This window comes from Sitophilus oryzae, unplaced genomic scaffold (genome assembly GCF_002938485.1).
Source record: "Sitophilus oryzae breed Bouriz unplaced genomic scaffold, Soryzae_2.0 scaffold_119_pilon_pilon, whole genome shotgun sequence".
NCBI classification, from domain to species: domain Eukaryota; kingdom Metazoa; phylum Arthropoda; class Insecta; order Coleoptera; family Curculionidae; genus Sitophilus; species Sitophilus oryzae.
This window is the reverse complement of record NW_022145837.1, coordinates 480134-498091: the sequence shown is the minus strand read 5'-3', so window position 1 is coordinate 498091 and position 17958 is coordinate 480134. Positions and strand designations below refer to the sequence as shown.

The 17958-nt window shown below is 31.6% G+C and overlaps 1 protein-coding gene across 2 annotated transcripts in view; it reads left to right on the top strand.

Annotated features, from left to right (window-relative positions):
• LOC115891807 (cilia- and flagella-associated protein 43) overlaps window positions 1-17958 on the top strand; it is a 49975-nt gene that overhangs the window by 8344 nt on the left and 23673 nt on the right. For both annotated transcript variants that reach the window (XR_004051901.1, XM_030912371.1), the window contains exons 8-13: window positions 2075-2317; window positions 3595-3915; window positions 7312-7540; window positions 9558-10031; window positions 14760-14937; window positions 17684-17921. Coding sequence is in view for 1 of the 2 variants with exons in the window: in XM_030912371.1 (XP_030768231.1) it covers window positions 2075-2317; window positions 3595-3915; window positions 7312-7540; window positions 9558-10031; window positions 14760-14937; window positions 17684-17921 (1683 nt within the window). In the remaining variant the exon portion in view is untranslated. The remainder of the gene's footprint in view (window positions 1-2074; window positions 2318-3594; window positions 3916-7311; window positions 7541-9557; window positions 10032-14759; window positions 14938-17683; window positions 17922-17958) is intronic.

Here is a 17958-nt window from a genome sequence, read left to right as displayed (position 1 = left end):
ATCAGTTCATAACGTTTTGAAAATTTTAAGCACGTCTCTTAATGATTAATTGAACAAGTTGTTAAAATCAAAAAGAAAACGTGTTTCACCTCCAAATATATTATGTTTTTATAATATTTATTACTGACGCTTTATCTAGTTTTAATTACCATACATAGATCATACCAAATATATTTTTAGTCACGTGATTAAGCTTGACACAACATTTTGAAAAACAAAAACGAATTAATTATAAATATATAAACGGTTATTATTTACATTAACAGAACTTACCTTCTTAACAGCACTTAAGGGACATAAAGGGCCATTACTACCGCTTTCCAGTTCAAAATATTCTAATAAAGTTGTGATGAGTTTTTTACGGCTATTAAGCTATCTTGTACAGTTCGCACTAAAAGAGGTTCTAAAAAGAACAATGTTAGACTGCAAGGTCTGCTAGTAAATTTTTTTAAAATTCGTAATAAAAAACTAGAGTGTCAAAACAATTCAAAATGTCTGAAACAAATGAATAAATGTGGCAACTTGACATTTCTTACAGCAGAGCTACCACCTGTATTGCCAGAGGGAAATATAATTTTTTTTTTAAAGATTTTTTAACAAATCATAATATATGTGTATATGATATCAACTTTATCCAAAAATGATCTTGAACTGATGCGACGTTGGAAATTGTAGAATATTATTATTCTTTTAATATGGTGGTAAATTATATTACCAAAGAATATTTAGAATGATGTAGTATTTTCCATGTTAGATATATTAATTAAATAATGCCTTATTTTTCGTTTACAAGTTGTCGATCATTTCGTTATAATTTCTGCATTGTCAAAGTCTACTTTATGGCCTATATCCTATGAATGTTCACAAAACATCCCCCTTTAGAACTTCGTCTGTGATGTTAAGAAATGAAAGTAAATAATAAAGCGCCTCTCGTGTTTGTTCGCACTCAAAAAATTTCAATTAATGCCTGTATATATTTTTAATATATTTTTTAAATTTACATTTTTTTAATTGTGAAGTAATTACATTTAAATGGAACATATTACATAACAATTATGTCAATTACAGGATTACACGCTTGTTTTCTAACATTTTTTAAATAAAACGAATTATAAAATTTCAATATATTATGTATATTTGTCGTAGGTATGAAAAAAGTAAAATATAAAATGGACAAACGCTTACTTACGTTGCAATAAAACTTCCACTTTTAGTTTTGCAATCCAAACGCAATATTTCTATTTCACAAATAAAAATATCCGACAACACTAAAATCACTGAAACTTCCGCGGCTAACAACGAAAACTGAAAAATATAACGGTACTTTTTGTTTTGGACCTGCATATCAACATTACGCTGTACTATTATGTGTTTGTTGTTGAAATAATATAAAATATTTAATTATAACTTGTACATTTTAATATTTTAACATGATTTTAACTACTTTTGACAATAACTAACTTTTTGTTATCAAGATGACATTTTTGACGGCAACTGACATATATGTCATAATATTTGAATCTTAAATATGTATGTAATATTACAGTTGAGGGTTGGAACCTTTGGTGTTACACAGCAAAATAAAATTACACTAAGTGGTGATTTAGTGTAATTTTATTTTGCTATGTAATATAATTTAAATTACTATAATACAACTTTATACTAAGAAAACATTTATACATTCACAAAATACAACAAAGTTCTTTACAAAGTCTAATAATATAGTTTGAAAACAATGAATATTGAATTAAAATTGAAAAAGTTAAGCGCGACTCCTTGTGTCAAAATTAGATGATTAAATTTTCGCAATTTTTACACCATTTGATGACCGGTGGCGCCTCTAGTGTTTGTTCGGGCGGTTCGGCTTGTCTCTTATGGCCATTAAATCCCGCTTATGGCCATTAAAGAAAAAGTTCTAAAGGGGGATGTTTTGTGTGAATGTTGACAAATTTTAGATTTTGCGAAAATCTCGCTTTTCTAAATAATCTTTATGTCCTTTAATTCGAACATTTAGAAGCGTAAATGTTTCACCAACATATATTTTTTAATAAGAGATATTTACCTTTTTTTCTAGGTATCCAGATTACTCATAGATTGTTCGGTAACATCTATGGCATCGAACCCTGAGTTTCCATTTCTGGCACTAGGCAACGATCGCGGAATACTACAATTGATATCTGTTCATGATGTGACGAATCCAACTGTCATAGTACAAGTGTATCTGGCCGACATTGTCCTAAATGTCACAAAGTACTTTGAGCGAAGTCACGTGTTCGTCACAGGAAACAACGACAATGGGGAATATTTTATTTTACGGGTAAGTAAATATAATATTTTAGCGGTAGTTTTTGTATTATAGCGCTAATTCTATACAGGGTGCTACAAATTCGGGGTACGAGCATTGGTATCTCGGAAACCGTAATAGATACGAAGATGCTTAAACTGATGCAAGTTGCGTCTTGGAATGTTCACCAAGATGCCATCAAAAATGTTTTAAAAATTTTAAAGATCGTTGAGTTTTTGAAAAACACGGATTTTTTTAAATCAATTTTACTTTTTCTTGTCGTTACTTTTTAGAAAATCAAAAAATTAATTACACACTCTCATAGCCACTTTATTAGGACTCGAGAAATAATATCCAGATCAGCAATTTAAAGATATTATTTTTAAGAAAACGTGTCTCATGTCCAAATACATTATGTTTTTCTAACATTTTTATTACTGATGATTTATCTAATAATTAGTATATATAGATCATACCAAATAACGTTTTATTTAAAGATATTATTTTATTTTTTTATTGGGAATTTGAAATCTCAGTGTACGATCTAATAATCTGCATCATATTAATCATAGTTATTATAAATAAATCAATTTCTACAAACTGGTTTCTAATGCTGTACATGTTCGAAAGGATTACCACCTTCATATTGCACAAATTTATTTTTTGTTCAATTTTTTTATGGCTCTTTGAACAAACCTTTTTCTTATATACTTTCGAATGCATTTTGTACTCTTTATTGTAAATGTTGAGATGCATTGATTTTACTTTTACAAATGACGTCAGGTAATGTTTTCCCCCCACTCCTTAATGACAGGTCCAGGAACGCTGGCCATTATACTGCTCTACCATTTCCAATCCATCTCGGAGAAATGATTTGATTGTTTATATTATAATATTATATTTATATTATTTTTTTATTATTTTACTGCATTTGATTTTCCGTTATTGTTAAGTTTAAAAGCTAATCAATATTGTAACGATGAATAGATTAAATATATTAAAAAAACAAAGCCGGACTTGAAATTAGTTTAAATAAATTGTGTTCAAATGTCCTAAATAGAAAAACATATTAAGTATGGCATATCATAGTACTTAGGAGACCGAGTTTTTTCAAAACTTGAAATAAAAAATGCATGTCCGTATTTAAAAAAAATAAGTTAGTCTCTGTATCACACAAATCAACAATGCTCGTACCCCGAATTTGTAGCAGCCTGTATATAGTTTCATTCTATATATATTTATAAAAAAAATGTTTCTTCTTGTAAAGGCAATCCGGGACAAACTGTAGGTAATAAGAAAGGTCTTTTTAGGGTCTTCCTGGATCCAAGATCGACGTGGCCCTTCATCTGGAAGTCAAAAAGCAAATAGTGGACTTCTTCATGGTGTCGTCGCAGAATATGATTCGATTCTTCGTGTTACCACTGACCTCCAACAAGTTCTACGCTGGTAACAAAGTGATACGCTACTGTATCGTGGACGATAAAGTAGTCAGCGTGAAAGAGTACACTTTTGGCTCATCCCAGATGCTTTACAAAATGATTTTTCCCAAAAAGGGCTTCCATAAGGATAGGATGTTCTACGTGGTTCCTTTCAATACCAGGTATTTTCAAGTGGTTGAAACAAAAAGAGGGGTAAGTATTTTTATGGATTGTTATCTATACCGGGTGTTTCGCAAAAGTGGCTCAGCCCGATAACTTTTTTATTTTATCAAATAAAAAAACGACACATAAATCAGGATTAATTAACGTATTCAATTGTTTTCGGTCACTTCCTGTTTCACCGGAAATGACTACAACTTTTGATTATTAAATTACACTCTCGGTGTTTTTTACTTTATTCGATAGAGAATAATACTCTGAATAGAATTATTATGTTCACATTTTCGTATATGGTTTATTTGAAATTGTTTCGTGGCGTTTCATAATGGCAATTTGAAAATCGAATAAAAAATCGAATCGAAATACCAACAAAAAAATGCTTTATCCAACAGTCATTACTTAGACAGACATTACTCACATGTATACATGCATATAAAATAAATAATAACACACGTGTGCGTTTCTGAAGTTATTAACTTATTTTTTTAAATTTACAAATTTAATTACTTATTTAAATTAACATTAAATGAAAATTAAATTTTTTTGTAGATTCAGAAATTGTAAAACCTTGTATGCCTCCAGATGCTGTCCCTCCACTGCTTGAAATAGGCTCTGTCATTACAACGCCTGTTTCTGGAACACTTACAGCACCTTGAATCTTTTTCGCAATCTCTATTTTCTTGTTGATGGACTCTTCGATATATCCTTCCGCAACTGTTGCAGAGCGCCATGTATTGCTCATGATGTTGTAGGCCCAAGTACTTGAGGAAGATCTTCCTGAATATTTTTTTTTAAATCTGGCTTGCCGTTTGATAATTCACTATTTTATCGTTAAAAAATCGCGATTTGTCTAAATGACGTCTTAATGTCAATACCAGAGAGAACATTAACAGAAATTACCTATAACAGATGCGAAAGAACACCGAATTACGCGTTCAGGTTTCTGTGACCTTCAGAAAGAGTTCATAGACAATCCGCATCAATGTATAGTTTGGATTATTATTTATTTGGGTGAAAATAATCTGCACCAATATGTTATCGAGGCATATAATCTCACAGTAATTTAATAGATTGCTCGTCATATTATATCAGTTCGTAGGAGATTAGGAAAAAAAATATTTATAGTATAAAAAATTTATTTTTTTAACAAAATTTAAAGATGTGACAAAATAGTTACTTTTCTATTGGTTCTATCGGACTTTTTTGACTATATAAATCTTTATTTGTAAACTTTAATGCATAAAATACAGTAAAGACTCGATAATCCGGATCAATTAAAGCACAGGTTAATCCGGATTAATAAAAAATCCGGATTATCGCGATTTGCAATTTTATAGACATATATTTAAAAAAACGAATAAAATAAAACATTTTTATTAGCAGAACCTTCAACAAATATAATTTAAGTAAGAATAAGTATATTCTGTAACAAAACTCGTTGTGAATAGAAACATACATCCTCTAGATACCAACGTATAAAATACATACCTACTACATTATTTAAAATAATCAGAGATTTTACTTTGTTTTTTAAGTGCATTAACTGAACAGTGCTTAACTATAGCTTCCTCTTCTCCGTTTATTATATTTTATTTTATCCATTTACAGTTTTCCTTTTGTAAAATTTTCTAGATACGCCTGTGTTCTGCAATGTCCATAATACATAATTCTGGTGATTCAAAAAACAAATATTTAATACTTTACTATCAGAATATAAACGAAAATAAAATAAAAAAGTTTTTACCCTGACTCAGATTCGTCGGTTCGTAGTCGGAAACTTTACGCACTGTGCTCACAGGAATTTATTTAATACTTACACCGTTTTGATACTATAAATTATTATTTCCTTAGATGGAACAGAGCTCCAACATTTTTATTCATTTATAAGATTTTTTCATAAACGTGGGACTAAGAACATCATCATTTCTTCTACAATGCGCAGTAGAGAACTCAACGTTTACCGGCGGCCAAACTAGTTTGAATAAATTGCCTACAATAAAAAGAGAAGTCAAAGATTTTTGTCGTCTTAAAATACTTGTTTTCGAAGCACTGTACGACGTTGCTAGCTCTCGTACTAATAGTCGTACATTGCTAATTTACATAGGTCGTATGGGATAAATCCGATATTAAAAGTAAAACATCACATTCTTTTCTGATAGGTACCTATGGAACGACTAGGTATTATATCTGGTATTATTACCAGTAATACAAATTATTTTCTTCAACTGATAGGTTCTTGTTATAGAATAAAAACTATCAAAAACATTTAATACCTACGGGATACCTACTGATACTCTGTGCGAGCTCCCAACCGTACTTCCCTGTTCACTCCCAACCAAGTTAGATAAAAAAGATATCGAAGATTGCAGCCTTGAGTTGGAGTATGGAAAGGAGTATGAGCTCCACTACGACATGTACAGAAACAGATTACCTAAACTGGTAAGCATGTAAAATTAAACCTTCATGAAAAATTGAACTTATTTATTTTTAGTTCAAGAAAAAGCATGACAATCCACAACCCACCAAAGACCTGGGTTGATAAACGGTTCACACACAGGTCAAGAAAAGCCTGTGGCAAAACATTAGTATGTATCGTTTCGTTTTTATTTATTATTAACATTTTTAAGAAAGATTTTAATTTATTTTGTGTTATGGGAATATGTTTTTTTTTATTGCTAGATATTTCTTGGAGTTAAATAAATTATTATGTTCCTACACAGTATTTTATTAATAGGTTTTAATGCTTTAAAGTAATAATACATTTTCGTTGTCAACAAAATAATCTAAAAAAACTACGAAGATTTCTTATTATAAACTTGAAAGATTAAGATTCCGTTCAAATATACAAATTTTAAATTTTTGGCGCCAGTATATAGGTATGAATGCAACCTACTATATCAAAAATGCGCTCATAGTTCGGGTTAGACGCCAAAGGCCGCGCCACTAATACAGTCTTCAAAAATTAACGTTGATCGGTCTCTCTCACTTTAGTTATTAGTGTTCTCTCTGGTCAATACTATTTATTATTTACAAAATACTAAAAACGCACATCTATATAGCATAGTAACAACATAAACGCACCCTGATAATTTATTAATTCGCAACAATGAAAGTAGAACTGGTAGATCCTTTTAAATCAATTATTCTTTAGAGATTGGACATGAAACAGTTCTGCTGTTGGGTAAAATTTTGTATGGCACTCGCGTGTTTCATCAAATCTAGTTTTTTTTTATTTGAAAAAATAAAAAAGTTATAGGAACAAAAATTAGCTAGTACCGAAAGTACTGAGAAATCCCGGTTCCAGAAACCCTAGTGGCTACGTGCCCCCGTTGCTTTTGAATCACCCTGTATATTTCCCAGAAATATTTCGAAAACGCCTTTTTAACGAGAGTTTAGTTTTTCTAATATATTTTTCTGTAATTTGTAAAGTCATCGGTGATAACTGCCATAGAAGATATTAAATCTGGACATTTGTTAAGACATTTTTCTGTTGGAACTGGAAAGTATTTCTCCATCACTTGGGGCTACGATGGATTCATAATGGCGCACAGCGCTGATTTTGACAAAGTCGTAGGCCTTTGTAGGCCTCATCATCGCAACGATCAAGGAGTGAGAAAAGCTATCATAAACGGAATTGGAACTGTAGTGGTATCTCTAGGTAAGTAAAACTGCCTTTTTACGAGCCCTAACAACTATACCTATGTTGGGACAAGGTGATATTTTGGAATTATTGCCCTGGTTTTTTAAAATGACTGAAAAATATATGTTTAATTTTTTAAATATAAACATAGCCATATATTTTAAACAACTTGACAATGTTTTTATGAATTTGTAAATCAATCCATATTTACAGTAGCGGATTTTGTGTCATAAACGGATAAATTTGCTGACAACTAAATGTTGGGACAAGTATTTTTAAATAATTAATATCATCATAGGCGGCTTTGCTATAAACGTCACAAATGTCGCAAACTGTTTATTTTAGCATTGACAGCTTATAAGTGACTCGATACTTGAGTGAAACGGCATGTGTTAATACAAAACAAACAAGAACCAGACACCACATACCAAAAAAATATAAAAAAGAACTATTTCTTACTTATTTTCGTTCAAGCTTTATGAAACTTCCCGCATTTATGATTATATTATTTATTAATATAACTTATGTACAAATACAAATTTGTAATATTCCGCAGGAATAAATAAAACAACATAAATAAAACAAACTATTTTATTAATAATAACACTTACCAAATTTTATACCTTAAACTTTGAATAAGAAGACTAAGGAAGGAGCATAATGCTATCCATGTATTCATGCATGGTGGGCGGAAAAGCCACCATAAAAGCTCTCTAGGGTGGGGATCCTTGACAGTTCTGTTTGACGATTCATTTGACACATTTGAATTTGATTTGAAATTTTGTGGACTGGTCAGTCTTTACGGAGCTTATTTTATGTTATTTATTATTTATTCTACTACTGATAGTTGTATAAAGGTAGTAAATCTAGATGGAAATTGTGGCAGAACTTAAATTAACAGTGACACTATCGCGATTTATCGAAAAAGACTCTAAAATATAGTCTGTCCAACGACAAAATCCTTGACAATGATATGTGTCTGTCATTTTAATTTCAAAGTAGTTTATTTTATTTTACAAAGAAATATGTTGGTACAATTGGAATATATAATATACATACGTGTAGTAAACCGATCATTTATGAAATTCACTTAAATTAACTAAATTATATATTTTTTCTTGCATTTTAGCTTTTATTTATTACTTGTCAAAGATTAGATGTCAAAGAATTTAGATACGTTAATTTGACTTACCTGCTTCAGTAGCGTATCGGATGTTTGTGTTAATAAATACTTATTATAACTTATCTATTTTATTAGAATTATATATTTTTATAACAATTTTAATAACTACCAACATTTATTCACAACGTAAAAATAAAACAACAAATTATTGAGTCTACCCCACGTCTACCCTACATCATAGTTTTACATTTTTTAAATACAATTAGAACGACACTGATAAACCGGAATTTAAGTCGGCCATATTTGAGGCCCATCGCGGTGTACCTAAGATTTTTGATATGCTCCTTCCTTAGTCTTCTTATTCAAAGGTTCCCATAGATAAAATAAAACAACAAATTATTGAGTCTACCCCACGTCTACCCTACATCATAGTTTTACATTTTTTAAATACAATTAGAACGACACTGATAAACCGGAATTTAAGTCGGCCATATTTGAGGCCCATCGCGGTGTACCTAAGATTTTTGATATGCTCCTTCCTTAGTCTTCTTATTCAAAGGTTCCCATAGATAAATGAAACAAGTTTAGATTGGAAAGTGCCCATAAGGACATGTATAAAATACCTATAAAACATTGGAAACCGACGTTATGCCACGATCCACGATGGTTTTTGCAGTTCACGTTCACAGCACAGCTTTTTAAGTTTTTAATGTCACTTTTTCAGAATTATCACGGGTTTGAGTAAATAAAACTTAAATTAAACTCAAAAGATAGCATTAATTACTTTGAAAATGGACGCTTTAAACACTTTTCGGAATTTTTTCAATGAGAGCGGTTTAGATTTTGAAAGGTTTTATAATTTTTGAAGATTCTGACTTTAACAAGAGAAAATTATTTCTGTTTTTGTTAAAGGTGAAGACGGCGTCCTTACCGCAACCCAAATCCGAAAAGAGACACCCGACGTCCAACTACTCAAAGAGCAAATAACGGAAGAGGCCGCCCATCTAAAACTGGCCCTCATGTTCAAGCGACCCACCGCGGGCTTTCCCATCGAAGCCTGTTTCCTGGGCAAACCCTGGAAGGAGATCCAAAGATTAAAACTGATAGCCAGCGAGGAGAAGGCGTGCCGAATAGAAAAGGAGAAAATTTGGGCGGAGTTCCACGACATCAGTAAAACTTTGAAGGCTTTGGTCGATCAAAACATGGAGACTACGGAAAATAAAAAGCTGGACTTGATGGAGTTTTATCTGGATACGGCTCTGTATAATAAGAAGCAGCTTCAAAACAAGGAGGACTGTAAACAGACCGAGACTTATTTGAAGTGTTTGATCGTGGCTCAAGATAAAGTTTCGAATTATATCATCAAGAATTATTGGGAGCCTATGGGTAAGATATTATTTTTTCATGACAGTTTAGTATAGAGCACGTATTTTCTAGCAGACTGTTTTGTATAAAGCATATTTATCGTTTCAATAGCCGATATTATTATTACTAATATTTATAATAAGTCAAAGACAAATAATATAAGTAGACAAACCATAAACGCATAAGCGATACCAATAATAAACTATTAGTTATATAATCGAAGGCGTGATTTTTAAATTCATTGTTGCCAACCATGGACATATTCGGAGCCGGGCTGACTAAAGGGTATTTAACTTTACCGCTGGGAATTTAGGTGGTAGCTCTGGTATAATAAATGTCAAGTTGCCGTATTTATTTCCTGATGACATTGTCATTCGTTTTGACACTTAAGTTTTGCATTACGGGTTTTTGGTTTAAATGAATTGTGTTGTGATACTTGAAGCTTAAAAATTTGTACTAGCAGACTTTGCAGTCGCACATTGTTCTTTTGAAAACCTCTTTTAGTGCGAAGTGTACAAGATAGCCATTGCAAAAAACTCATCGCAACCTTATTAACATATTTTGAACGGGAAAGCGGTAGTAATGGCTCTTTATATCCCTTAAGGGTTCTTTAGGAGGTGAGTTTTGTTGATGTAAATAAAAACTGTTTATATAAATATATTTATAATTAATTTATTTTTGTTTCCTAAATATTTTGATTAAAAGAAAATATGCAAAAGAAGGCAACGCTGTGTCGGTCAAGCTTAATCACGTGACTAAAAGTTTCTTTGGTATGATCTATATGTGGTAATTAAAACTAGATAAAGCATCAGTAATAAAAATATTATAAAAACATAATATATTTGGACATGAAACACGTTTTCTTTTTGATTTCAACAACTTGTTCAATTAATCATTACGGAATGTACATAAAATTTTCAAAACATTATTTTTTTTATTTCCTCTTCACCGTTTTTCAAATAAGTCCAAAATGACCGGATGAAAATTTCCAAAAAATTTATTTTTCGCTTAAATTTTGAGAACCGCTGGATCTTTTCTGGGTTTTCTTTCTTGTAAACTTAATCTGCTATTTATGTTGCCGGATTATGTTTTTTAACTAAAAATTAAACACATTTCAAAAAATCCAATTTTTTGCGAAAAAAACCTCATAGACGTGTTTCTGGAATCGAAATATACAGGGTGTCCCAGGCTGAGCGTGCATTAGAAGTTTCTGGAGAACCACAATATCTAGATCGGAGATTTTTTGTACATCATTGTTTTACAACGAGATCTATCTGTTAAAAATATTTTCAATATGGCGGCACTTCCGGAAATACCGGAAGTTGACAGCAACCTTCTTGTTTTAAATGGGTGTCCACATTTTTTATTACATACTTAAATTCTCTGTAAAATTCTATGAAAACTGATGTTAAACACTCTATACCTACCATTAACCGTTTTTGAGAAAAAAAATATTTAAAATTTTTGAATGAAAAACATTACCTGTCAAAAACAATAGTATAGCCTAAAAGTCAAACTTAGTGATTACCACAGCTACTATGACATAAAGAGAAGACATGTGGCTATCTATGTCAAAAATTAAATTGTTCAAATGTCATATAATAATGGCGGTAGCTGTCATGGAATTGAGCGATTAAAAAATTATCATAAATCATTTTTTTCTAATGGAAACCCACTTTTTTATTTCACTAATGAAAAGGTTTTTCAATTCGTTACTTTCTATCTATACATGTTCCTATACTTAAAATAAAACGTTTTTAAGTTATTTAAGATTTAATTTGAAAACGTATATTTTTCTTGATTTAGTCTAGCTTCCTTTGACATTAAATGTCAAACGGTCAGAAAATTTATTTCCATCTGTCAGAAAACGAATTATTTGAATTTCCTATATTATAAATACTGCCTGCCTTAAGAGTTTAAAAAGTGTATTTATAAAAATATATCTCGTATTTTCGCTCTTTAGCTTTGTCTTTAGTGATATCTAATAGTTGATATTATTAATAATATTCCGTACGATCGAAAAAAAAAACAGCGCTAAGTTGGCTAGGAAATGATGCTGCTTTTTGAACAAAGCGTCACAATATGAAATGGCCAGATCTATTGTTTTACATCACTTGACGTTTAAAGTCATAGGCTACTGGTTCAAATCAAGGAAAATATACGCTTTAAAACTAAATCTTAAATAACTTAAAAACGATTTATTTTAGGTATAGGAATATGTATAGTCAAAAAGTAACGAATTGAAAAGCCTTTTCACTAGTGAAATAAAAAAAGTGGGTTTCCATTTGAAAAAAATGATTTATGATAATTTTTAAATCGCTCAATTCTATGACCGCTGCCGCCATTATATATAATTATCATTATATGACATTCAATCAATTTAATTTTTGAAATAGATGTTAGCCACATGCTTTCCATTTATGGCACAGTGGCTGTGGTGATCACTAAATTTGACGTTTAGGCTATACACATATTTTTGACAGGCAGTTTTTTTAGTTCAAAAATTTTAAATATTTTTTTTCTCAAAAACGGTCAATGTTAGATATAGAGTGTTTAATATCAAAATTCGTAAAATTTTACAGAGAATTTAAGTATGTAATAAAAAATGGGGGCACCCATTTAACATCCGGTATTTCCGGAAGCGCCGCCATATTGAAAATATTTTTAATCGATAGATCCCGTTGTGAAACTATGATGTACAAAAAATCTCCGAGCTAGATGTTGGAGTTCTCCAAAAACTTCTAATGCACGCTCAGCCTGGGACACCCTGTATTACTCCTAAAAATATTGACACTTACTAAAGTCTCACCCTGTATATAGAGTGATTCACGCCGATGTAAAAAACTGGTGATAGAATTTTCTTGAAACTTTTGAATTTTTATATAATATCGGGTCCAGACAAAGCAGACAAAACAACTAGACAGAGACATTTATGTTTCACGACAAAATTGCTACAAATGCAATAAATTTCTGCGACATTTTTGTCTCACTTTTGTTTTGTTTTAAAATTCGGAGACTTTTCAATGTCCCGTCTCGAGTCAGGTAGGAGACCAGTGAAATTACACATGGTTAATAAAACTCATTGGTAACAACTAAACTTTTGACTTTGTTGTACTTTTGTCCTTGCGGTGTGGACAATTTGTCTTGTCAGAATTCCCCATTTTTTGTCGTAAGTTTGTCTTTACAGTTGAGGGTTGGAACCTTTGGTGTTAAACAGCAAAATAAAAACACTAAATCACCACAATACACCAAAACACTTTTACTTTTACACTGGACGCGCGTTTCGCTAACCATGTTAGCATCATCAGCAGATGATTATAAACTAAAGTACAATCTACAAGTTGAGCGTTTATATACTCGCCCAGTGGGCACCGAGTGGGCGTGGCAAAATATAGCCAACCGAGTCAGAACCCACTGAGCAAAACAGTTAGATTTCCGCCACTAGAGTAGTAGGAACAAAGAACTTGAAGGAATTGGACCGTTGTCTCTGTTCATACTATCTTTACATTTATTAATTCTGATGCTTTCATATGCATCTAATTGCCTGTAATTTGAGAGTTGTTTAATTAATTTTAAATTATTAAGACCTATACAATGTTCTTTATCAACAATATGTTCGACAACGGAAGATTTATCCGGTCTACCATATCTTATCTGAGCTAAATGTTCTTTAAATCTAGTTAATATTGATCTTCTAGTTTCCTCAACATATTTCTGATTACAATCTTTACAAGAAATTTCATAAATACCCGACCTTTCCAGTGGAGGTGTTTTATTCTTTGGATTACCTAATAATTGTTGTAATTTATTATTAGCACTATACACAAGTTTATAATTGACATTCTTAAAAATTCCTTTTAGACCACGGGATAACTCTCTATCAAACGGTATCGAAAAATATTCAGACGTATCTTTCTCCACTTGAAAAGTCGAATTTTCAGAAATCATTAACCTATACCTACGTTTTCTAATTAATTGATCAACTCGTGAAGGAGAATATCCATTATACTCAGCTACATTCCTAATGTAATCTCTTTCTATTTCATATCTTTCGTTGGAAAGTGGGAAACTAAATAATCTATGAACTAAGAAATTTAAACTAGCCATTTTATGTTCAACACTATGATGTGATTCATTAGGAATATATCTGCGTGTGGTCGTATTTTTCCTATAGATATCAAATTCCAGGCAATTATTAGCATTTCTAATAACTAATACATCTAGAAATGGTAATCTGTCGTTGTTCTCAATTTCATGCGTAAATTTAATGGAAGGAAAACGATTATTTAACTTAGAAATAAAATTATCCATGGTGTCTGAATGTGTGTCAAAACAGCAAAATATCATCCACATACCTAAACCAAACTTTTGTTTTGTTTTAAAATTCGGAGACTTTTCAATGTCCCGTCTCGAGTCAGGTAGGAGACCAGTGAAATTACACATGGTTAATAAAACTCATTGGTAACAACTAAACTTTTGACTTTGTTGTACTTTTGTCCTTGCGGTGTGGACAATTTGTCTCAAGTTTGTCTTGTCAGAATTACCCATTTTTTGTCGCAAGTTTGTCTTGTTTTTGTCTCAAAATCGTGTTTATTTTTTGTCTTGGTCTGGACCCGGTATAAGATTAGTATTAATAGACAAAAGTACTTGGTTTAAAAAAAACTGTTACGTAATAAAAATGATTGAAATGTAAACTTGGTTTTAAAACGTCCATACACACACTACTGTTTGTTTTTCTTGTTATTCCAGGTATTCAATGGGGAAATATTTTGGGCATATTCAGCGAAGTTAAGGCTACTAATTACTGTCTATTGCCCGAAAGCCAAAATCAACTCGACAAACTCAGTTGGGTCGAGGAACAGCGAAAAGTCGAACAGTTTATGAGCAGCCAGGACACTTTCGAACCGTGGGTTTGGATGACACAAAAGTAAGTGAAGTTGATATCGATTAAACTTTTAGGGTGTATTCCGTTGCTTACCTTGGTTATGGTTTTATGTTCCGTTTCTATCGGTTTCCTGAAAGTTTTCTTATTACGGAACACGGTTCCTGAAAAAATCGGTTATAACTGTCACCAAATTAACCTGCGCGAGAAGGCTGGTTTTTCTGCAGGGGCGGGAAAGTAAAATAGCAAAAGCGGTTCCACCGTTTCCATGGAAATTTCAAATAAAATCGTTCCAGCCTCGGGCGCTAGGTGGTAGTGCAATTAATTTTTAGGTTAAGAAGTTGCTACTAGTTATTGCCAGATGTCGTTAAATCAGAATTTTTTTGTAGTTTCCATAGATTCCAACGGCCATTGTCATACTATTGTCAAATTCTCAAAAAATATTGTCGTTGTCATAGCGCCAATCATAATATTATCAAATGATTATCAAAACGTTTTTCAAACTATAATTTGTGTTTTAATTAGACAATTCCTTTTGTTTGTGGCCCTAAAAATATAATGTAAGTCTTTTATTTTTGCCATCACTTAAGTACCTATTTATATTTACTCCATTTACAAAACTTTGGGCGCATTACGTAGGTCTTGTTTTATTATAATAAACGATGTTTAAATATTTGACTTATAAATAAAAACTTTGAAATAATAAATAATATTTACACATATTTGGCTTTAATTTTATTTAATAATTGTATAAATTATACTGTTAAATCTTATTTTTTACACAACACAACGATACTTGTCATTAGTATTGTTGAATTTGTGTAAAAAATAAAATTTAATAATCAAATTTAATTATTTTAGAGTAAAATTCAATAAATACGCTCATTTAAAAAGCCCGCGCTTCGATCCATTTAAAACAAGCCCTACTCAATAGATGGCGCCACTTCTGTAGGACCATTTTTCAGTATGGCAGAGTCCATTCTTTTTCTAGCTAGGTATATTCTTTGTTTTTCTGGTTTTGTTTGTCAATCAGTGTCATCTATGTGACAGAAATCAAGCAAATATTGGAAGTTCGAGTGAAATTCTCATTTAATTTCTAAAATTTGTAATAATATTTTGTATTTACATCCAAAAGCAATGGAGGTAGGCAGTAAAGGTAAATAAATTTCATTAACTAAATAGAATTACTTTTTAGGACATTTAAACTTATCTTGCAGCCATTGTTTCTTAAAGTCAGGAACATGAAAGAAAACATGAAAAACAAGACAACAAGACAAGTAATCGTGAATGTTTTGTAAGCTATAAAAATATAAATATTGATTAGATTTGTTTATTTATTATTGATCTGTTTAAATATTGGATCTGCAAACTTTAAAGTACTTTTCAATATTAAACTCCATTGAAAAGAAGAAGCAAACGTAAAAGCAGAGAATAGGTACATTGAAAATGCATAAAAGATAAATTTTATAATAGAGGTATTGAAATTTAGAAAACGTCAACATTTGACGTTTCCAGTATTTTATCAAACCGTTCCGTATCAAACCGATGTTTTTCAGGAACCGCTCTTTACCGCAGTTTACCGGTCTGGTTCGCCTGGTTTTGCAACGTAATACAGACTGCGGCGACTTTTTAAAAGGTTAGAAAAAATTATAAAAAAGGATGTTAAAAATTAAAAAGAAAACCGCAGCGTACGGCTTCTCTTCGTCTGGTGAACAATAGGTGTAGGTTCATTTAATTATTTTTGCATACTGTTGGGCACTTGATCGCAGCGATCATGACAAGGACGATACCATATCGCGTTTCTTTGATTGATTCGTTTTTGTGCGTCAGTCCATTGGTGTGCTTGCAGTGCGACCAATGGGGCATTCCAGTTTATATCTATAACCAAATATATGTTTTGACAAGACTTTGACAGTTAAAACAACAAATTACAACAGATTATATATTGATTATTATATGACTTGAAACACCACGGCACTGGAATTAAGTTTTATGTGACCTTGAACAGATTAGTTCACACAGGGGGGTGACAGTAAACCGGAAAATTGGAAACAGTTCTGGCGCGGTCTTACCCAGGCAGAAAGCATGGCCTTCTAGACTGTCCTAGACAAAAATCTGAATATTTCTATATGATTTCTGTCAATTTCAGTTACGGAACATTTTTATGCACGTCGGCGTTCTCTTCTTTTGTCTGTGTGTCAGCCATGTGTCAACTCCCGAGGCCTCTGGCAAGGTCTTTTAAGCTTTTCAGCTTAAAAAAAATCCCTTTTTTTCCTGAAATATTTGCACTTATTTAAGATGTATGTTTTTGTATGTATATATACAGGGTGAGTTTCCTACGATGTTCTCTATGGGTATATCGGAAACTATTGGAGATAGAGAGTCGGTTAAATGGGGAAAGAATTGCAGTTTTGTGGGATCATAAATATGCGCCTTTCAGATTTTTGAAAAAGTTCATGGCTTACTAGATATTTCGAAAAAAAAAAACAAATTTTGGCTATTTTAAAAATTGTCCCAAATTCCATTATAATTTATTTTAGACAAAAAGTTTTCAGATAAAAGTTGTAGATAATCACGTCCCTAATAAGTATGTGTTCTCCGATTTTTTCTAAAGCCTGTCATTTTTGACATATAACACAAATATATGTTTTTTTTTAAATGGAATCCATAGTTGGCCATGACTTCATAAAAAGCGCCATTTTTTAAGTTTTTCAACGACATAAGCTATAATATGTTTTTTTTCACAAAATTACTGAGTTATAGCCAATAAAATAATAATTTTTTATTTTAGCAAATTGATGGATGTTATAAGAAGAAGACCGATGCCGCCAAGAGAGGATTATACAGGGGTTGCCGCTCTTAGACGTTTGAAAGAGATAGATGAGATGGAGTCGGAAAAATCGTTGGAAACAACTATAGCAATAGCTGGATCAGTGGCTCAACTCTACATAGATATCAGTCCAGGGCATTATCAGCAAAGACAGTTAACTACTTTTTATCAGTGCCAGTTACAACAGGCTGTTGCCGAGGTAAATTTTTTTGTAAACACCGCTGCGTTAAACAGCG